The 24,316-nt window shown below is 38.5% G+C and overlaps 1 protein-coding gene across 4 annotated transcripts in view; it reads left to right on the forward strand.

The window, feature by feature from the left end:
• The window catches only part of LOC133530268 (KH domain-containing, RNA-binding, signal transduction-associated protein 3-like), a 404,777-nt gene that overhangs the window by 341,889 nt on the left and 38,572 nt on the right, over nucleotides 1–24,316 (forward strand). For all 4 annotated transcript variants that reach the window (XM_061868145.1, XM_061868143.1, XM_061868146.1 and 1 more), the window contains exons 3-5: nucleotides 1–98; nucleotides 15,982–16,098; nucleotides 19,477–19,623. In XM_061868145.1, coding sequence (XP_061724129.1) covers nucleotides 1–98; nucleotides 15,982–16,098; nucleotides 19,477–19,623 — 362 coding nt within the window. The remainder of the gene's footprint in view (nucleotides 99–15,981; nucleotides 16,099–19,476; nucleotides 19,624–24,316) is intronic.

A 24,316-nucleotide genomic window follows, 5' to 3' on the forward strand; every position in this document is an offset into this window, starting at 1 on the left:
GCGAATGGCGCGGCGAGCGGCGACTACTGGATATCACGAGAGACAAACCCGTCAAGCTGTGCGTTCGGGTCGCGGTCCCCGTCAGGGACCACCCCAAGGTGAGCCCACCCATCTGCCATCTCTCTATATTGCTAACTAATCGACATCAAAACACAAGCCTATCAAGCTGTGCGTTCGGGTCGCGGTCCCCGTCAGGGAGCACCCCTAGGTGAGCCCACCCATCTGCCATCTCTCTCTATATTGCTAACTAGTCGACATCAAAACACAAGCCTGTCAAGCTGTGCGTTCGGGTCGCGGTCCCCGTCAGGGACCACCCCAAAGTGAGCCCACCCATCTGCCATCTCTCTCTATATTGCTAACTAGTTGACACAAGCCTGTCACGCTGTGCTTCCGAATTGCAGTCCCAGTGAGAGACCACCCCAAGTTAAGACGATATGCTAAATACAACATGCTAATAAATCACATACTTACTTAGTAAAGCAAGTCCGACCCGCAAGCTCAAAGTACGGTTCCAACAGGGACGTGCTTATATAGGTAAGGAAAAAAAAGAAAGCAACATGTCAAGTGGATTCTTCCACAAAAAAATAATGCAAATTTTTAAAGTAAAATGAAAGCAGGTTGCGAGTTAATGAATTTACAAGAGAAAGGCCTCAAGATGGCTGTTCATATTATTTGGGAACCGTATTATGATCTCTAAGGGCCTACGCTAGCTGACGCGAACGCCCGCCGCGTGCGCACGCACGCGGATGCTATTTGTAGGTGAAATCCGCCGCACGCGTCCGCTTCAGTTAACGTTGCTCATACTATTTTTCGTTAACCCGTTCGTCCGCTCCGTGCACCCGCGCCAGCTAGCGGAGGCCCTAAGGACGCTACGATTTTTCAAAACTCTGCTGGTTGAACCTACTGCGCTTTAAGTGTATCAAAGGCCAACCGAAGACCTCTGCTACAACGCCATTATGTTCAATATATAATACAGCTTAGGTGCGAATAGGGTTGAAAGTTTTTTAATCTTCTCCACAGACAAAGTCGCGAATGAAGACGAGGGATATTTCTTCCACACATTTCTTATTGTATGAATAAAGTTCAGTCTTAACCTGTCACACATCACTTCTCATAAAAATAATATTTTCCTCATATTAAACGACAAGCTGCGTCCCTTCACATCACAAAGGAACCCAAGCAGTATTAATAAGTGAAGAAAGGACGGACACAATAAGTTTTCAAAGCACAATAACATCGAATAAAACGTGGATTTACAGACAAGCTATATTCATGGCGCTTTCGAGTGCTATGTGGACTTGTGGAGCTTGGAATAACCAGTATATACATAGATTTAAACTTTCACATTAAATTATAGAAACGGGATCTAATTGCGTATTAAGTTTTAACCTCCGACGCCACTGACGCGCAATTTCAATCGGGACGAGAGTTGGGGATCTCATCTACATAGAATCTAGTCATTAGTATATACAGGGCGTCCCAATACTATGGGACATCAAGGAAAAGTACCTCAAAATTACGATATTTTGCTGAAAAAAAGACATCATGTTATTTTTAAATGACAGTAGGTAATTCTGCATTTAAAGATTTTCTAAGAATTACTTGCTTCGTCTGGGCATCGTACCGACTTAAATGTGAAAAATAACCGGCCAAGAGCATGTCGGGCCACGCTCAGTGTAGGGTTCCGTAGTTACTCTTCCGTCACAATAAGCTAAGCTGGAGCTTAAAGTATAGTAAATTGTTAACCAAGGGATGAAACGGTACCTTTCACCCGAGTTAAACAAATAGGCAAATTTGCATAATCAGTACCTAATTAAAGTAAGTCTTTTTACTATGAAGGGAAAACTTTTTGCGATAACTCAAAAACAGCTAAACTGATCATGTCCGCTATAGTTTTCATTTAATGTCTTTCTTAAGCTCTACTTCCACGATTTTTTTCATATTTTTTGGACCTATGGTTCAAAAGTTAGAGGGGGGGGGACACATTTTTTTTTCTTTCGGAGCGATTATCTCCCAATATATTCACTTTATCAAAAAATGTTTCTTGAAAATCCTTATTAGTTTTGAAAGGCCTTTCCAACGATACCCCACACTCTAGGGTTGAAGCGAAAAAAAAAATCACCCTCACTTTACGTGTAGGGGAGGTACCCTAAAAAAATTAAATTTTTAGATTTTCATGTACGACTTTGTCGGCTTTATTGATTTATATATCCATGCTAAATTTCAGCTTTCTAGCACTAACGACCACGGAGCAAAGCCTCGGACAGACAGACAGACAGACAGACAGACAGACAGACAGACAGACAGACAGACAGACAGACAGACAGACGGACATGGCGAAACTATAAGGGTTCCGTTTTATGCCATTTGGCTACGGAACCCTAAAAATGCCAGGACTCGACTGTACAACGAAAAACTAGGTTTATAGGTTTTCCTTATTTAACAAAATTTGCAATACAAAATATTTTTTTTAAAGCGAAACCTATAATCCTAAATATACTATGCTGAAGCGATCGACATCAAAATCAAAGTGATTTGTTAAGATTTAGTGAAAACCGTTTAGTCTCGAAATGGAATTTCATAGAAAAAGTACCGTTATTTCGTTAGGATCGCAAAGCTATTCTACCCTCTTAAGAAATGCACCCTGCTGTAGGGGTAAGATGGTCGGCTCTTTATCATTTGTCACCATGCCTGTCACGTTCTAACAAGTATGTAAGCGCGAAAGTGACGGGCATAGTGACAAGTGATAAAAATGGAACCGTGATGCCACCGCTGATGTGAACATCCGGTAATAAGAATGATTTTTGCCCAAACTGAAACGAAACCTTCGCTAACGCTCAGTCAATAACGCCAGATAGGTTGTTATAGGCGAGAAATGTGCTCAAACATTGATTAGTTCACCGTTTTGCGAAAATAGCTCCTCCTAGTTTTTATTCGACAAGCCCCAAGCAAACCCGTTTTCAAACGACTACTTCGCAAGCATCTTCTGTCAGAAGAACTTAAATAAGGTTCACCATCATGTATATAATGTACATAATTATATGTATTTGTCTATCTTTTATACATTATATAAGTAGTAGTATTTAACTATTTATATATTTTTAATATTATTTGACTTCACGTTTAATTTTTTTCCTTATTATTTGTTATTATTTTTTCCTGCACCAACATACACAAATGTCTCTGTTTGACCCAATGGTTGACTGGTAGAGAATGCCTTTTGGCATTAAGTTCGCCATTTGTACATTTTTCTTTATGTGTGCAATAAAGTTTAAATAAACAAAAAAATAAAATAGGAATAATTATTCAGAGACCACACGTAACGTAGTTTTAAGTTTATGAATTTATATGTATAAGTGTAGTCTGTTATGAAATTATTGGTTATTATTATTGGTTAGTTAAGATAAGATAATGATTTATTTACTTAAACATGGTAAATTGAAGTTGACATAATCATTATAAGCAGTATCACATGTTTAGCCAATGGCAGCATGCAAATATTGATCTTAAAATTAAGCTATATACATTCAGAAAAATGTTAAGTAAAAGATTTGAATAATCAGGGACATTATGAGGCCGGGATAACGTTATTGGCGGCGATCAATGAGGCTATTGGTGTATCGAGAGTTCACTCTAAATATGCCATTATATTTTAGTCCAAGATCGCGTCTGACGAGTTTGAAACTGGGCTGATTTCTCGAACGGTATTAGACTATAGGACTGGAACCCATACAGATACCCATAAGAGATCCCATACAGGGATAAGTTCGCCTTTGTTGTATTTAATTTACTCTGCAACTGTTTTTTTCGTGTTTTTATTTCTATGTACAATAAAGTATATACATACATACATACTATATTACGGTACCACTCCTGAGACATTTAAGAGAAAATTTGGAGTATTTTTAATATTTCACCGACACCTGTAAAATGTCTACCTCTTCACGCTTCAAAAGTTGCGGGTCCAATTCGTCCTTTATATTTTCTATGTATAATAAGTAAAATAAAAACCGGCCAAGAGCATGTCGTACCATGCTCAGAGTAGGGTTCCGTAGTTACTCTTCCGTCACAATAAGCTAAACTGGAGCTTAAAATATGGTAGATTGTTAACCAAGGGATGAACTGTGGGTGTACGTCTTTTTACTATGAAGGGGAAACTTTTTGCGATAACTCAAAAACAGCTAAACTGATCATATCCGCTATAGTTTTCATTTAATGTCTTTCTTAAGCTCTACTTCCAAGATTTTTTTCATATTTTTTGGACCTATGGTTCAAAAGTTAGAAGAGGGGGACACTTTTTTTTTTTCTTTCGGCGCAATTATCTCCGAATATATTCACTTTATCAAGAAATGTTTGTTGAAGACCCCTATTTGTTTTGAAAGACCTTTCCAACGATATCCCACACTGCAGGGTTGAGGCAAAAAAAAAATCACCCCCACTTTACGTGTAGGGGAGGTACCCTAAAAAAATTAAATTTTTAGATTTTATTCTACGACTTTGTCGACTTTATTGATTTATATATCCATGCCAAATTTCAGCTTTTTAGCACTAAGCCTCGGACAGAGAGACAGACAGACAGACGGACATGGCGAAACTATAAGGGTTCCTAGTTGACTACGGAACCCTAAAAATAAAAACCGTTTATTTCAGATCACTGATCCATAAAGACTATTAGTATAAACTTAAAACTATGTTAATTAGGTACTAAGAGAAAAAATAAAATAAGAACTTATAACTAATAACTAAGATGTGTGGAGAGGAGGGGCGCAGGTTTCCATACTCTATTTCGCTCTCCCAATTGCCACCTCCACCCAAAAGTTTATAACCGGGTAGTCGAGGTGCTCAGCCAACACCTTGAGAAGACTGTTGCTGTTGCCGCGCGCCCGTCTCAGCATGGAGGCGATTCTTTTCCGCCTAATGGCAAAAAAGTCATCTACTCGCGCCTCAGCGAACATGCCGGACGCGCTGCAGTGCTTCGGCAGCCGCAACAGCATCCTCAAGATGTTATTATATTGAACGCGCAATGCGTTAGAGCCTCGTTGTGTAAACTTCACCCGCAGGCTGCACGTGTAGAAAGTCTGACAGTAAGCTCTAAAGAGCGTCAATTTAACTGATTTATTACACCGTGCGAACCTGCGGGCAAGCATATTGCCTCTCACTGCCGTCGCTCTTCTTTCCCTTTCCAGATCCAGATCGTCATTCAATTCACTTGTAAGCATATGCCCCAAATACTTAAAGCGATCTACAACTTTTAGCGGTACGCCACACAGCATGATCCTGGGCTCCGTAGACGGGTTATACTTACGAGCTATGAATATAACAAGCTGACTTTTGGCCGTGTTGTATTTTAGACCATGCTGCCCGGCGTATTCCTCACATACTTCGATGAGCTGTCGTACCGCGTCAGCCGAAGGCCCCAGCTTATTATTAAAACACACATCACCTATATGGCAACCGACAGTGCCCTGCTGAGTGCCTCGATCAACTCGTTTACGTAGAGGTTGAAAAGGAGAGGGGATATTAGCCCTCCCTGTCTCACCCCACATTGTAGTTTGTACTCGTCAGACTCCTCTCCCGCCCATCTCACTCGGTTGACCTGGTTGTTGTACCAATGTTTAAGCAACGCGACGTATTCAATGGGAACTCCCGTTTTTGTAAGTTTGTACCATAGCTTGTCGTACACAACCAGGTCAAATGCCTTTGACAAGTCCAGAAAGCACGCATAGATCGGCGTGTTCCTGTCCTTGTAGTACCTACCTGACAGCTTGCTTAAGACACAAAATCGCACTTCCGATCGACAGCCCCGGCCTAAAGCCGAATTGTGCGTCGTGAAGTTTGATGTGTTTAGAAAGTTGTGCATTAAGCAAGCTGTCAAGAACTTTAGCCAGTACAGTTGCTAGTGAGATGGGCCTATAATTACTCGAGTCTGACAGATCACCAGTCTTATTTTTTACAATTTGGACTACTACTGTCCTCGTGAGCTCTGCCGGCAGATACGTGTGACTGAGACACAATGAGTAGAGCATGGCTAAAATACGAGGCAAGTGTGTTCCCGCATGTTTAAGGTGTTCGATACTGAGACCGTCGTGCCCTGGCGATTTACCTCTTTGAATATATGAAAGCTACTGCAATTGGTTTCAATATTATTAACCAGTTAAAACTGGTTTTTTGCTTTGGTGGATGTATGGCGCCATTCATTTTCAAACTAACAAATATTAATGAATAATTAAACGTAAGCAGCTCTTTGGCTCTTGTTTATGGTAAAATGTTGCCAGCGACTAAAAACTGATGGTAAATACTTGCTTTACAGGATTTGTCTATACCATCCCATTACTGGTGCCAGTTCCATTATATTATAGGAGTGTTGACTTATAAGTACCTATGATAGGGGTCAGTGTCCAAGTGTGTGCTCAGCGTGGCCGTATGTTTGCATTTCTCTCCACGGCCAGTCCTCAACAATGCACTACCATCACTCATAAATATCTACACACATTGTTCCTTATCTCGACGGCGTAAGGTGCATTATTGTGTACATGTTTGTGAAGCGTTTGGTGATGGATGCTAGGCGTACGGTTGGTCATTTTGTTACTCTTATTTTAATTAATAGCGTGCTGTTAAGATATGATGCATTTGACGTGCCGAAAAATAACAGGTTATTTTTATTTTTTAGTGCACCGTACAAAACTTTATTTACTTAGCACTTAGGTATTTATTTATTTATACAAAGAATTCCAACAACTATTAAAGATGCATTAAACTTTTTAGATAGTAATACAGAGCCAATGATAGGAACTCGCAAATAGACAACGATTTATTCGATGATTAAAAGGTCTAAATATATAGACCTGTACCTATATATTAGCCTAAGATCTGTTAGTACTATATCTATTGCAAATAAAGATTTATGATTATGACTTCGTTCTCGCAAATATGTAAACGGTGAGTTATTCCAAAAATATATCAGCGGTCTAGTAATTAGCCGCAACCGCAGTCACGGAGAATGAGTCTAAAATGCTTTCTACAAACTAAATAATGGCGTCATGCATAAAGTTTTGTCAAATCTATCAAACAGTTGAGAATTGTTTGTCCCTATCCGTCATTACTGTTCATTAGAAAAAGACAAAAACTAACAGGCTTGTAATAGGTTGGTATGGATAAGGACATGCCAATTTTGCATATAATTTGCAATGACAAAGTGAGGAATCTGTAATGTCATATGAAAATATGACATTTATAATGGCACTCCCTCATTTTGTTGTGTTTGAGTCGGTGCAAAGTTAAGTAAGACTTTTTTTTATACTAGGTCGGTGGCAAACAAGCATACGGCCTGCCTGGTGGTAAGCAGTCTCCGTAGCCTATGTACACCTGCAACTCCAGAGGAGTTACATGCGCGTTGCCGACCCTAATCCCACCCCCCTCGTTGAGCTCTGGCAACCTTACTCACCGGCAGGAACACAACACTAACACGGACTGTAATGTACAAAAAAAATATAATAGGACATTTTGACATACATTTACTAAACCCCCGTGGGGGTTAGCTAAGAAGGCTTGTGTTGTGGGTACTCGGATAACAATATAATATAATATATCTTCTTCTTCCTCGCGTTGTCCCGGCATTTTGCCACGGCTCATGGGAGCCTGGGGTCCGCTTGACAACTAATCCCAAGATTTGGCGTAGGCACTAGTTTTTACGAAAGCGACTGCCATCTGACCTTCCAACCCAGAGGGTAAACTAGGCCTTGTTAGGATTAGTCCGGTTTCCTCACGATGTTTCCTTCACCGAAAAGCGACTGGTAAATATCAAATGATATTTCGTAGAAAACAGCCATGACTCAGGAATAAATATCTTTGCTTACCATACAAATAAATGTCAGTACCGGGATTCGAACCCCGAACCAGCGGCAGTAGAAATAAAGATTTATGACCAATCGATGCAAATTATATTTCGTCAACTATAACAATTGTAAAAGTAAATATATCTTACGTACAGAACCCCTAGTGTAAATTTATTCCATAACGTGACGTGACGCGTTTGCGTTAAGTCTCATTTTGTATGGGATTTAGAAAAAGCGCGCCAAGCGGGACGTTTTGGAAACTAAAAATCCCATACACAATGAGAATTAACGCAAACGCGTCGTACGTTTCGCTATCGAATAAATTTACACTAGGGGTACAGGTTGACTAACACAAGTAGGGGGTACATTACATACGTATATAAACTACAACTCTAGCAAGGAGCTTCTAAAGGTCTCAAGGACCCTCGAGCCGAGAGGGATTGCTCCTGCTTGTTAGTGCAGTGGCTTCTACGAGTAATGTAGGCACATATGTTTTATCCTAGTATCACAGATACAATTTTGAGATTTTTCATTGCCTCAGGTCTTTTTCTATATAACAGGCTTGACGCAAATTAATATTTATACCTGGGCGACCGAGCTTTGCTCGGTTATAACTATTTATTGTAATATGGTGGTGTATAGGTGATGATCTTAACTACATTTTTTTACTTAATTAAACTTGTCTAAAACAATAAAAATTAAAATATTATATATAAGCTTGAACATATAAAAAAAAAAAAAAAAAAAAGTTAGTCACCGGGCGGGATTCGAACCCGTAACACTTGTTGTTTCTTGCCGCCCGCGTCTTAACCCGCTGGGCCAGACGGACAGTGGCCTGCAACACGAAATTAGCGACCATATTCTGCGTCGAAAGAAAAACGCATGAAAACTCGAAAACACGCGTTTTCCCAAACATAAGACTAAGCTAGATCGATTGTTTACCCCCAAAAACCCCTAATACCAAATTTCAGCGAAATCGTTAGAGCCGTTTCCGAGATCCCTGAAATATTATATATATATACAATAATTGCTCGTTTAAAGGTATAAGATATACACTTAGATACAGATGGAAAAAGAAAATCTGGCAGACCAATCACAAGATGGGTCGATGACGTCACCAACATCATACCGCACAAATGGCAAGATGTAGCGCAGGACCGCTCAGAATGGCGGCGGCTGGGGGAGGCCTTTACTCGCGAAGAGGTCCACTAATCATAGTGCTAGTTAGTAGTTAAATTAAGTTAATAATAATAAAAAAAATTAAGTATGTAAGCTAGAGATATATAAGTATTTATTAATCATTGTTATTAGAGTGGAATTAAAGGCTTTTTTATTTTATTTTATTTATATGTAACTCGATTTATAATACGATAAATATTCTATTAATGTCTTCGAGCAACACCGGCTTTCAACACGTCGGAATGGAGAAGCCTAAGTGATATCTTACCGAACAAATCAATTTGCCATTTTTTCCGAGGGGAAACGTGCACACAGTCGCACTTCTCACTCACTACGTACAAAATCCAATCTGTAATGAGGACACAAGTACATAGAAAATGACACACGTCAAAGACAAATCTTGCACACCTGGATCTCTTGTGTACGGACGAGTCACAACATGCACCGCCATAGGTACAGTTGTACCTATGCTTCGGCAGAGGGGAAATAGTATGAATGCCGTATCCCTTCCCGGTGTTGCTCGAAGATTAATGTATTATAGTGTTGTTGTATTAATGTATTACATGTAACACCTCTATAGTTGCAGGCGTCCATAGGCTACGGTGACTGCTTACCATCAGGTGGGCCGTATGCTTGCTTGCCACCGTCGTGGTATAAAAAAAAACTTGGTCTTAAAGTTGCTAAATTATATTGTGTATTTTGTAAATGAAAATTAATTTGACTTTGAATGAAACAGGGAATCCTACTTCAGGCACATGTAAACCATCATTATTTTTTAAGTCTATGTTTTATATTAGGTAATGTAATCATATCTTATGTATCTTATGTGTTTTTAAATTATTAAAAGTTAGAAAACAAAAACAGTTTTCATACAAATTGTTAAATGCTCCTAACTCTTATAACATTTAAAAAAACGGTCAAATCAAAAGCTATGATTAATACACATCAAATTGTGTAAAAATATTTTCAAAAATGTGAATATCGAGAGGGGAAAATGGGGACTACGTTTGTATGGAAAGGCTGTTTCGGGGCATTCGTCCTCTTTTGTCTTAAAATGAGGTCATTTTGATAATAGTGTATCTTCGAATAGACCTCCAGTCTGGTATTTCAATAAAATACTTACTTTATTCAGTTATTTTTCGGTCTACAAGATCTACAAGAGTTAGACAACTGGCATCATAAAGTGTTTTGTGATACCAAGGAAAATATGAAAATAAATATATACAAGTTTTAAACTTTCGTTAATATTTTAAACTTTATGGGAAAATAAAAAGTTTTAGTCATCCTTGAAATGTTAAAAAAACTCCCCAATTTTTAATTTCGATTGACTGTTTCTTTTCAAAAATATTTTTCATCACACTTGCTCGAAAAAGATCTTATTTCATGCAGGTAAGCCAAAGGACAAACGCCTATTTTGTTCCCTCGGGAGTTATGGATTGTGAAAAAAAGCTATAACTCCCTAGGGAGTTATAGCTTTATTTTATTTTATTATGTCACTTATTCATACAAACCAAATGGCATAAATGAGTTTTACTTTTAAAATACTGAAATTTATAATTTATTATTTTTGTTTATGTTTAAAATTATTTAATTTAATTAATTTAACAGCCGTTTAAAATATTTATACATAATTTTCAATCGTGGCTGAATGCCGAATACGTCTGTGCCTTCAATGCGTAACCTACCAAGAAATTACAAAATGGCGGACGAATGTTTGATATGTCACCGTATTTAAGAATTATTTTGCTTAAAATTTAGTTTTTTCTTCGCAAGTGTGATGAAAAACGTTGTGTGTAACTCCGGGGGTAAGAATATTACAAACTAAGGGTAAGAAAATTACCACCCTCGTGTCCAATATTTCACTTACCCCCCTCGTTGCACAATGTACTATTTAATTAATTAAACGGAAAACCATGGGAGCAGGAGTTATTTGTTTTACAAGGGGGCAAAGTTGTTGTTTAACCGCTCGTGCTAATATTGATACCCGAGCGAGCGAAAGATTCCAAAATTGAACCACGATCGTAATGAGAACTTTGCCTCCGAGTGAAGCACAAAAAATTTCACCACACCAATGCGAAGAATATACTAAGTAGGCAATACCAAAAAAATCAAACCAAGCCAAATCCAAATGAACGTAATAAAGAAATTATCATTCAAAATCATCATTTCAAATTCAAAGTCAAGTCTACCACCAAATCAATCAATCAATCATTTATTATTTCGTCATCATAGGTGTAAAATACATTTAGTACAGGTGATAGGGTGTTTTACATGTAGCAACTATGATGTACCTTTCCGACGTACGACATTTTAAAACATAACTACCTAAATAAATTAATTTACAATTAAAATACATGTTACAAACAGAAAAAAGCAAATAAAATAAAAAATGCCAATAAACCTTACATACTACACCTATAATTACTAATAAGAATGTACAGCCAGTTTAATATTAAATTATATTTAGGAATAATATAACAAATTCGATGTCAATATAATAATATTTATATACTACTATCACATAGAAAATCTTGAACATTATTTTAACATTTTTCCAAAAGAAATTTGCGCAACAACCATTTAAATTTCTTCGGGCCAGTACTTTTGGCCAAACATAAGGAAACAAACTCAAAATTTGCATCTGATTACTTTGCCCCACATGTGAATAAAATGCAACTTTCTCATTCGTTTTTGAACAAGCAAGAGGACGCTTACCAGTTGGTGTGGTGAAAAATATCAATTTATGCGTTGTACATACATACATACATATATACATAATTTTATTTCATTAGTACTGTTATTATTTTCATTTTTATTTTATTTTGACGATCATGATAGAAATTCTTATATTTTTGACATCAATGCAAATTTATTATGTAATTGTCTTTCATGAAATAAATCATCTAATCTAATCATATAATCACGCCTATTTCCCGAAGGGGTAGGTAGAGACCACGGATTTCCACTTGCTACGATCCTGACATACCTCTTTCGCTTCTTTATGCATTGTATGGGTTGTTTTTCCATTTCCTCGCCATATCCTGAACACACATAATATAAGCCAAGTCTACTCGGTGCTCGTGCCGTCGGTAAATACTCCAGTGTTTGAGTTGAAAGTGGCCCGCGTTTCGGGTTAGTTTGTCTTGTCTAAGTTAAGCTTGAAAAGATGGAAACGTTTTCGGAAACTAAGGATCAAAGAAAGTTTATTTATTTTATCAATTATTTTAAACTTTATTGCACAAATACAAGTATAACGTACAATAGGCGGACTTAATGCCTTGAGGCATTCTCTACCAGTCAACCACTGGGCCAAACAGAAATTTGCTAAGGTAGGTGCAGCGCGAAAAGAAAATGTTGCAAAATTAAATACTAAGTCTAATCCTAATAGTCCAATATACGTACACAGTAATAGGTAACAAGTTTATATACCGGGAGAGATTTAAAGCAATTCCCAGGTTATTTTAACAAAAACTTCCATGTGAAAAGTGAAAAAAGATAAATAAATATCGGGGACAATCTTATCCAGGTCAATCTTGCCCCAACCCCAAACGAACTTTCAAATATGTTACTCTTCGAAGGCCACAAAAATATGTGACACGCTCTTATGGCTGAACAAATTTTAAGATCGTGTCAGATATTTTTGCGGCCTTCGTTGTGTGACATATTATTGCTGGTGACTGTACTATGGGTATTAGTCGATGATATATATACTTGTATAGATAAATACATACTTAGATACATAGATAACATTCATTACTATGACGGAATTTTGACTCTTAGAGACTCTATACATCTCTAAGGATAATTTGATAAAAGTGATTTAGTTCTGACATTTAGAGATATTTACACTTCTAAATAATTTTAGTTTTTTTTTTTTGGTATGTTTTTTTTATTATTATTATTTTAATTATATTTTTGTAATTGTATTTTATACTTAATTGTTGATGTGTTTATTTTTGTTTGTATGTAAATTCCATGTTGACGTGTAAAAGTGCCCTTGTGGCCTATTTGCTGAATAAATGTTGAAAAAGTTGAACTCAGGAACAAATATTTGTGATGAACACACAAATAAATGCCCTTACCAGGATTCGAACCTTTGACCTCCTGCTCACTGACTGGGCAGCGGAGGCCGCTAAATACTATTTCACAAATTAACTTACAGATTAAACAAAAGCGTTTAGACGTAACCAAAGCCAGTATGTGTTGTTACGCGTGTTGGGCACACGCACACATAAATAAATAATAAATAAATAAATATTATAGGACATTATTACACAAATTGACTAAGTCCCACAGTAAGCTCAATAAGGCTTGTGTTGAGGGTACTTAGACAACGATATATATAATATATAAATATTTATAAATACTTAAATACATAGAAAACACCCATGACTCAGGAACAAATATCCATGCTCATCACACGAATAAATGCCCTTACCAGGATTTGAACCCGGGACCATCGGCTTCGTAGGCAAGGTCACTACCCACTAGGCCAGACCGGTCGTCAAACACATACCCCAACTATCCGGGTAAATAATCTGCTTGTTTGAGTTGAAAGTGGCCCGCGGTTCGGGTCCGGGTTTGTTTGACTTTGTCCAAGTTCTCATATAGATCCCGTAACTTTTGGAAATTAGAATTAACTTATTCATTTAATGGCGTGCCCTTTGGCAGCACAAATGTTGATATCCTATGTTTTGGCAGTTTGTATCACGAACAAAGAGAATTTAAAATAGAGGTGGATTGTCAAAGAAAATTTTGTAGCCTGAGTACGTTTACTGCCATCTTTTAACACATTATTAAAACTTTTAGAACGCCATTTACTTTGATTCTTATTCTTTCACTGATATGTGTTAACTTTGTTAAATATCAAAAAATGGCGCCATCTAATAGATCAAAGGCCAAAGATTTGGCGGCATCGTTTTAAGCGATTAGCCGATGCCCGGTAAGATGGCGCGACTTTTTGATATTAAACAAATATAACACATTTCAGTGAAATAATAAGGATCATAAAATTCTGTAAAAATATTTTCCTAAAGTAATGTACAATATTCATGGAGAATCGATCGTCCTCCTTTCTCTTAGACCGGGGTCGTTTTCACCCGCCGCCCGCGGCCGACAGCGGCCCGCCGCCCGCGGCGTCTGAATGGTATGTTCGGGAATGCTCGGGAGTGGTCGTTTTCGCCCGCTGCGTGGGGGACGCCGCGTGAAAACGACCCCGGCCTTAAGGTGCAACCACACCACGCCAGCTAAGCTGCCGGTCGCCTTCTCCGCGGCTCCATAACCTGGCCCCGCTCAAACGGTATCACCAGGTTAGGGGCCGTGGGGTTGGATAACGATCGGTAGCGAAGAGCTGGCCTACACCAGCGACACACACCGTCCCCAAAACGCCAACTGACCACCCCACCAGTCGGTGGGGAAGCGACCCGCGACAGCCGCCGCAGCCGAAAGGCGGTAGCGGCCCCTCATACCCCCCTGACGGGGGGTATCGACAGATCACTCGTGCAACCACACCTCTGCTTAAAAACAGTGACGGTAAGTACGGGATCACAGACACGCACCGCGACGGTGCGCGGTGCGGTGCAGTGACCCATCGGTTCTATGCCTTTTCGCCGAAACTTGTATTGCCGAATTTCACTTGCCAACCAACTTTTCGCAGAAATTTACCGGGGACGCACGCTTGCGACCTCATTATCAAAAGGCAAGATGAGAAGACGTGCAAATAGAAACCAATACTTCTTATTAAATCAATATTTATTGACAATAACAATATACATAATGGATATATACAGATGATTACTATAACTAGCTTATATCTAAAATAGGCCCTTGAGGCATTGTACCAAGGATGCTGGCGGCATTTCCTCGTTGTATCGCAATACTGATACGTTATGCGAGGAAGCCGCCAGCTCTTCGGTCACCAGTTCTTATTTAGATATTATGTGACAGAAGGAGTACAATTTCATCGACTAAATCTAACAATTTGACATTTTTGGGACTAAAATCGATAACGGCCTCTTAAAATGAAGTCTATTTGATAATATTGTGTGTTAGAATAGGCCTCCTGTAGGTTCTAGTATTTCAATAAAATACTTACTTTATTCAGTTAATTTCGGTCTATAAGATCTGAAAAGAAAATTCTGTAATATTACTTTAATGTAATATTTATAACGAGTGTGTAAGGTCTATAGAATAGACTAACTAGCTGTCAACCTTTCCGTAATATTATATTACGTATAATCGGAATTATACGTAATATAATATTTATTGTATGTTAAAAGCCTATCACAATTCACAAAGATTATTTAAGATTCTTGTAGTATTATGTGGAAAAATATATTTGAAAATAGCAAATATGTTTTACTAGTTTTTGCCCGCGAATACGACTACTATGTAGAAGTCGTTAAATTAGAGACAAATAAATGGAGTTGCCAACTCTCAAAGACTTTTGTAGATGGCGCCAGCTTACATTTTAATACAAAAAATAGAGCGAGTAGAAGTTATTATTAAAATTAATTATTACAACAATGAAAACCAGTAGATTGAATGTTCATCTGTAATTTCATGTTATTTCAAAACGTCGTTTTAAAATTTGAGAGCGGTGGCTAAGTTCGTGTTTCTTTTTATTTTAATATACTACGTCGGTGACAAACAACCATACGGCCCGCCTGATGGTAAGCAGTAGCCTAGCTTGCAACTCTAACAGTCCCCATCCTCGTTGAGCTCTGGCAACCTTACTCACCACACAACACTATGAGAAGGGTCTAGTTTTATTTGGCTGTGGTTTTCTGTAAGTCTTAAAATCGTGTTATTCTTAACTTTCGTGTAGGGACAGTTTTTCTATGACTGTATAGTACCTAAGACGTCTACTCCGAGCAATATTAGTCGTTGCATTCGTACATAATTTTTTTGTATTTTGTGCAATAAAGTTTAAATAAATAGTAATAATGATAATGCGTTTTGTTCGCAGTTCAATTTCGTTGGGAAGCTATTGGGCCCAAAAGGCAACTCTCTGAAGAGGTTACAAGAGGACACACTTTGTAAGATGGCTGTGCTCGGCCGTGGATCCATGAAGGATCGACAGAAGGTATGTACAATATTATATAAACACATGAAAGTTTTGGACCCGGGTACGTCTTTAAGGGCTCCTCTACACGATGGCCCAGCGTAGGCCAGTCCAAGGGACGCAGCTATGCGGTGAAATGAGATAGCAATATCACTTGCTCCCTCTAACGCATAAATGCGTCCCTAGGACTGGCCTACGCTGGGCCATCAAGGAGCCATAAACTACGTCCACAAGAGAGGTATGCGTATTGTGAATGCCATCTCGCTCTGTGTGATAGAGCACAGCACAGCGGATGTCATTCCAGATCTAGAGCAGGGCCCAACTGGGGAAGTACCTCCACCTTACAGAAAATCGCAGCCTAATAACACTAGACCCTACTCATAGTGTTGTGTTCCTGCCGGTGAGTAAGGTTGCCAGAGCTCAACGAGGGGCGGGAGGGGGTTAGGGTCGACAACGCGCATGTAACTCCTCTGGAGTTGCAGGCGTACATAGGCTACGGATACTGCTTACCATCAGGCGGGCCGTATGCTTGTTTGTCACCGACGTAGAATATAAAAAGTCAAGCAGAAAACTTCAACTACCTATAAATTAACAATTTCATGTTCATATATGTATGAATAATGTATGTATGTATATACTTTATTGTACATAGAAATAAAAACACGAGAAACACAATTACAGAGTAAATTAAATACAACAGAGGCGAACTTATCCCTGTATGGGATCTCTTCCAGGAAATGAGTAGAACAGAAGTAACGATAAATTACAAAAAAGCGGCCAAGTGCGAGTCGGACTCGCCCATGAAGGGTTCCGTACCATTTATGACGTATTAAAAAAACTACTTACTAGATCTGGTTCAAACCAATTTTCGTTGGAAGTTTGCATGGTAATGTATATCATATATTTTTTTTAGATTTTTCATTCCGTTATTTTAGAAGTTACAGGGGGGGGGACACACTTTTTTTTCACTTTGGAAGTGTCTCTCGCGCAAACTATTCAGTTTAGAAAAAAATGATATTAGAAACCTAAATATCATTTTTGAAGACCTATCCATAGATACCCCACACGTATGGGTCTGATGATTTTTTTTTTTTTTAATTTTATGACGTATTAAAAAAAACTACTTACTAGATCTCGTTCAAACCAATTTTCGGTGGAAGTTTGCATGGCAATGTATATCATATATTTTTTTAGATTTTTCATTTTGTTATTTTAGAAGTTACGGGGGGGGGGACACACTTTTTTTCACTTTGGAAGTGTCTCTCGCGCAAACTATTCAGTTTAGAAAAAAATGATATTAGAAACCTAAATATCATTTTTGAAGACCTATCCATAGATACCCCACACGTATGGGTCTGATGAAATTTTTTTTTTTTTTTATATTTATGACGTATTAAAAAAAAACTACTTACTAGATCTCGTTCAAACCAATTTTCGGTGGAAGTTTGCATGGCAATGTATATCATATATTTTTTTTAGATTTTTCATTTTGTTATTTTAGAAGTTACGGGGGGGGGGGGGGACACATTTTTCCACTTTGGAAGTGTCTCTCGCGCAAACTATTCAGTTTAGAAAAAAATGATATTAGAAACCTCAATATCATTTTTAAAGACCTATCCATAGATACCCCACACGTATGGGTTTGATGAAAAAAGATTTTTTTGAGTTTCAGTTCTAAGTATGGGGAACCCCCAAAATTTATTGTTTTTTTTTTTCTATTTTTGTGTAAACATCTTAATGCGGTTCATAGAATACATCTACTTACCAAGTTTGAACAGTATAGCTCTTATAGTTTCGGAAAAAAGTGGCTGTGACATAATCGGACAGACAGAATCTATAAGGGTTCCGTTTTTTGCCATTTGGCTACGGAACCCTAATAAAAACAATGAAATGAAAGTTTTGAATACACATTGCTACATATACAAAAAAACCGGCCAAGAGCATGTTGGGCCACGCTCAGTGTAGGGTTCCGTAGTTACTCTTCCGTCACAATAAGCTAAACTGGAGCTTAAAGTATAGTAAATTGTTAACCAAGGGATGAAACGGTACCTTTCACGCGAGTTAAACAAATAGGCGAATTTGCATAATCAGTACCTAATTAAAGTAAGTCTTTTTACTATGGGAGAAACTTTTTGCGATAACTCAAAAACAGCTAAACTGATCATGTCCGCTATAGTTTTTATTTAATGTCTTTCTTAAGCTCTACTTCCACGATTTTTTTCATATTTTTTGGGCCTATGGTTCAAAAGTTAGAGGGGGGGACACATTTTTTTTCTCTTTCGGAGCGATTATCTCCGAATATATTCACGTTATCAAAAAATGTTTGTTGAAGACCCGTATTAGTTTTGAAAGACCTTTCCAACGATATCCCACACTGTAGGGTTGAAGCAAAAAAAAAATTCACCCCCACTTTACGTGTAGGGGAGGTACCCTCAAAAAAAAAAAAAAATATATTTTATTGTACGACTTAGTCGGATTTATTGATTTATATATCCATGCCGAATTTCAGCTTTCTAGCACTAACGACCACGGAGCAAAGCCTCGGACAGACAGACAGACAGACAGACAGACAGACGGACATGGCTAATCTATAAGGGTTCCTAGTTGACTACGGAACCCTAAAAAATGATTACAGCAATCACAAAGGAAGACAATTGCACTGCGAACGTTTACGTTCTAAGTCTTTTCTTAGAGTTCCGTAGTCAACTAGGAACCCTTATAGTTTCGCCATATCCGTCTGTCTGTCTGTCTGTCTGTCCGAGGCTTTGCTCCGTGGTTGTTAGTGCTAGAAAGCTGAAATTTATATATATGAATCGATAAAGACATGGATATATGAATCGATAAAGCCGACAAAGTCGTAGAATAAAATCAAAAAATTTTTTTTAGGATACCTCCCCTGCACGTACTTTTTGATAAAGTGAATATATTCGGAGATAATCGCTCCGAAAGAAAAAAAAATGTGTCCCCCCCCTCTAACTTTTGAACCATAGGTCAAAAAATATGAAAAAAATCGTGGAAGTAGAGCTTAAGAAAGACATTAAATGAAAACTATAGCGGACATGATCAGTTTATCTGTTTTTGAGTTATCGTAAAAAGTTTCCCCTTCATAGTAAAAAGACGTACTATCCACAGTTCATTACTTGGTTAATAATCTACTATACTTTAAGCTCCAGTTTAGCTTATTGTGACGGAAGAGTAACTACGGAACCCTACTTTGAGCATGATCCGATATGCTCTTGGCCGATTTTTTATTTATTTAGGATTGGCCGGACACCACCGTTATGAATCGGTAGTCGTCTAAGTAAATAGATATGAATTATTCATTTTAGGTCGCAATAAAATAATGTGAAAAAAATACCTTTTCGTCATCAATTTCTAACGTTGTTTCATTGTATTTAGGAGGAAGAACTGCGTGTGTCAGGCGACCCGAAGTTCTCACACTTGGCAGAAGAGCTTCACGTCGAAGTGAGCGCCTTCGCCACGCCCGCCGAGGCGCATGCGCGTGTTGCGTACGCGCTTGCAGAATTACGACGGTTCTTAGTACCAGTAAGTTCATAGATTAGTGCGAAGGAATATATAACTGTGTGTAACAAACCCCGTTATTGAATGATATCAAATATACGTGCTACCCTCGCAGTGCCGTTGCTCGCTCATGGGCTATCTTGCTAGGAGAGTTTTTACTACCAGTGGATTCTCACTCTTAGCAGACGAGTTCCATGTCGTAGTGAGCGCCTTAGCCACGCCCGCCGAGGCGCATGCGCTTGCAGAATTTACCATGGTTCTTAACACCGGTGAGTCCACAGCCCATATACTCCTAGACACAAACGAAACAATTAATAAAATAATTGTGTAATAAAAATCAAAACATAAGTTATTGTTAAAAGTTCCTGAACAAATGTCGGTCAGTTCGAAGAGCACAGCCTACAGTTTAATTTATTGCGCCTGTTACAGGAAACACCCGGTATAGACTTCACTATTCTACTCTAATTTTTGGTCCTTCGAACCGGGTCGTAAAAATAACGTGATCAATTTTATCTCAGCGAAATTAGCTGACATAAAGCCAGTATTTAGCGAGCTAAAGTGTCCCACTCTACCCGTCTACTAGCCACACCCGTCACTCGCATTATCCACTCATTTACTTCTATTGTACCACCCTTATTACGTAGGCAATAGAGTTCACTATGTGGTTACAATTGTTACTTATTGCGTAGCTAATAGGGTTCACTGTGACGTTCGTATTCGTTTGAATAATTACGTGTTAGCTTCCGGACCGCTGCACTCCAGTTCGATGGGTAGCGACCAATATTTCAGCGCAGCGGGTTGCAATTTGTGTTTACTTAGCGTGATAATTACTACAATTTCCGTCCGCATGTGATAAATTTAAACAGCATCCACACCTAATTTTCCTTTATCATAATGGCTCAGCTTCATTTTTCACTTCTGTCTGTGTCTCTCGCGCAAACTATTAATTTTATGACGTATTAAAAAAACTACTTACTAGATCTCGTTCAAACCAATTTTCGGTGGAAGTTTGCATGGCAATGTATATCATATATTTTGTTTAGATTTTTCATTCTGTTATTTTAGAAGTTACGGGGGGGGGCACACATTTTACCACTTTGGAAGTGTCTCTCGCGCAAACTATTCAGTTTAGAAAAAAATGATATTAAAAACCTCAATATCATTTTTAAAGACCTATCCCCCACACGTATGGGTTTAATGAAAAAAGATTTTTTGAGTTTCAGTTCTAAGTATGGGGAACCCCCAAAATTTATTGTTTATTTTCTATTTTTGTATAATAATCTTAATGCGGTTCATAGAATACATCTACTTACCAAGTTTGAACAGTATAGCTCTTATAGTTTCGGAAAAAAGTGGCTGTGACATACTCGTAATCGGACAGACAGACGGACATGACGAATGGCTTCTTTCAAAATCGTTCACACGGCTAGACGGCTTTCCCGCATAGACGCCGTGTGAACGATTTTGAAAGAAGCCATACAAATTTTGCTGTCACTGCGGTATTCGATAAAATCCCGTATACGGTATACGGGAAAAATTAACGCCGTGTGAACCTAGCCTTAGGGTTCCGTTTTTTGCCATTTGGCTACGGAACCCTAAAAACGAACCTTACGCCCGCAAGCTGTGTCAGATGATCCTTCTTGCCCTCCAGCCCGCATTTTAAACGACTACAATTTACCCTGACGATATCGTATAATGAGCCCTGAAAACGCATCCCACCTTTAAAAAATGGAACTTGATCTGATATTGTTTTAATATTTATCTTAATTATACTTAGGGCCTAGTCCTGAATAAGTTACTTGCCACTTATCTGACGAATAAAGTCATCGTTGGCGTTTCACAATCTTCAAATAAGCTTAACTGGTAGATAAAGTGTAATTAGCAGGAATTTTTTTATTTGAATGAATGAATGAATGAATGATGCTTTTATTTGAAACACACATACACAACAACATTACAATAGACTTAAATCTAGGTAAATTAGAAGTTACAGTGCTGCGGGTGGTTCCAGAAAGCACTCTTCAGTTCAAGAACTCAGCATGTGTCGCAGCACATCAGTAGTGTTGCGACACTGATTTTGAATGTACCCATTGACACGTAAAACAACAAAACAACACAGAACCGAAGCAGAATACAACAGAATGTTGACATAAGAAAACCAAGAGATGTTTATATTACTTTATATTAATACATACACATATTTGTTAATTAGTAGTCCAATTTATTTATTCATTTATTCATTGAATTGAATGAATAAATAAATAAAGCTGTCCAATACTTTGCTTGGACATTGTGAAACAGGTTTTTATGGTTTGTCGGTGAGAGTGCAATGTATATAGAATAATATAATAGTACAAATATCATCATAATCAGGCCAATTCGAACGTATACAGACATCAAAATGGTGTCAGTTATTGTGCGTCTAATTCACGTCAATATAACTACGAGCGAAATGCACTATAACTAAATGAAACTATTTTGATATCATTTTAATATCAGTGTACGTTTGAATTGACCTTATCAGCCATCACCGCCTTCAACCAAGGTTTTCCCGCGGATATCAGATCGATAACAGATTTTTGAAGTCAGAAAGCATCTCTTGTTGCCCAAGTACGCTCAATTTGCGCCCAAAATATGCATCTCTTGATTTATTACTCTCATTAAGGCATTTCGGGCACTTGATGAAAGTATCACTTGCAAGGAGACGTTATAAGTGCTTTGTACAGAATTAAGTAAGGTGTATTGAGGTTATTCCGAAAACTGTGTCCTTTTATTGTCATTTTACTAAGAAATTAAAAGATTTGCAGTTACCTACGACGTTAAACGTTCTCAGGTGTGGGATATCGTTGGAAAGGTCTTTCAAAACTAATAGGGGTCTTCAACAAACATTTTTTGATAAAGTGAATATATTCGGAGATAAACGCTCCGAAATTACAAAAAAAACTGGCCAAGAGCATGTCGGGCCACGCTCAGTGTAGGGTTCCGTAGTTACTCTTCCGTCACAATAAGCTAAACTGGAGCTTAAAGTATAGTAAATTGTTAACCAAGGGATGAAATGGTACCTTTCACCCGAGTTAAACAAATAGGCAAATTTGCATAATCAGTACCTAATTAAAGTAAGTCTTTTTACTATGAAGGGAAAACTTTTTGCGATAACTCAAAAACAGCTAAACTGATCATGTTCGCTATACTTTTCATTTAATGTCTTTCTTAAGCTCTACTTCCACGATTTTTTTCATATTTTTTGGACCTATGGTTCAAAGTTTAGAGGGGGGGGGGACACATTTTGTTTTTCTTTCGGAGCAATTATCTCCGAATATATTCACTTTATCAAAAAATGTTTTTCGAAAACCCCTATTAATTTTGAAAGACCTTTCCAACGATACCCCACACTCTAGGGTTGAAGCGAAAAAAAAATTTCACCCCCACTTTACGTGTAGGGGAGGTACCCTAAAAAAAAATAAGTTTTTAGATTTTATTGTACGACTTTGTCGACTTTATTGATTTATACATCCATGCCAAATTTCAGCTTTCTAGCACTAACGACCACGGAGCAAAGCCTCGGACAGACAGACAGACAGACAGACAGACGGACATGGCGAAACTATAAGGGTTCCTAGTTGACTACGGAACCCTAAAAATGTGTCCCCCCCCTTCTAACTTTTGAAACATAGGTCAAAAAAATATGAAAAAAATCGTGGAAGTAGAGCTTAAGAAAGACATTAAATTAAAACTATAGCGGACATGATCAGTTTAGCTGTTTTTGAGTTATCGCAAAAAGTTTCTCCTTCATAGTAAAAAGATGTACATTCACAGTTCATTCCTTGGTTTACAATCTACTATACTTTAAGCTCCAGTTTAGCTTATTGTGACGGAAGAGTAACTACGGAACCCTACTCTGAGCATGACCCGACATGCTATTGGCCGGTTTCTTTTTAGGGTTCCGTAGCCAAATGGCATAAAACGGAATGCAGGCGATTATGGTGCAAGTAAAAGATCTTGATGTATACTTAATATGGATTTAATATTCGAAACTGATACAAAATTGGTATTCGCGAGTAATAGGTATGTAAGACGCGTGCGGCGTTGTGGCGGCCGCTGGAGCTAATGGAGTGTGGTGGGGTCCGTACCCCGCGCGCCCGCGCCCCGCGCGGTCACTTGTTGTCGTAGACATGCTGGGGGGCCGTTGGAGGAAGCTGAAGGGTCGTTAGTACTGGCTGGCGCTGAAGCTTCTTCCAACATCTCATCATTGTCATCAGGGAGGGGGCACACCTTGTTCAGTGCCCGTCGTTCGATCCCTCTAATGGTTCTAAAATCGCCAACCCTGGCGATTCCGTCCTTGCCGTAGTATAGTCGATGGACTCGTGCTAGTTTCCATCTCATGGGAGGTAGGTTATCCTCTTTGAACACTACCATAGCGCCTTCCTTAAGATCTCTGTAGGGATGCCTCCATTTTGTTCGTTTTTGTAGCTCTGAGAGGTACTCGTTTTTCCACCTCTTAGCAAAACTGTCACGCAGCGACTCGAGCAGCTGATAGCGCGTCTTTATGCCCTTTCCGGATGCAGCAGGAGGGGACGCCAGCGAAGTCAAAGGACGCCCGATGAGGAAGTGCCCTGGAGAGAGTGGAGAAAGGTCGCTGGGGTTACATGTAAGAGGGGTAAGGGGTCGGGAGTTAAGGACCGCTTCAACTTCCGTGCAAAGGGTACTTAACTCCTGA

Source organism: Cydia pomonella, chromosome 22 (assembly GCF_033807575.1).
Source record: "Cydia pomonella isolate Wapato2018A chromosome 22, ilCydPomo1, whole genome shotgun sequence".
Lineage (NCBI taxonomy): Eukaryota > Metazoa > Arthropoda > Insecta > Lepidoptera > Tortricidae > Cydia > Cydia pomonella.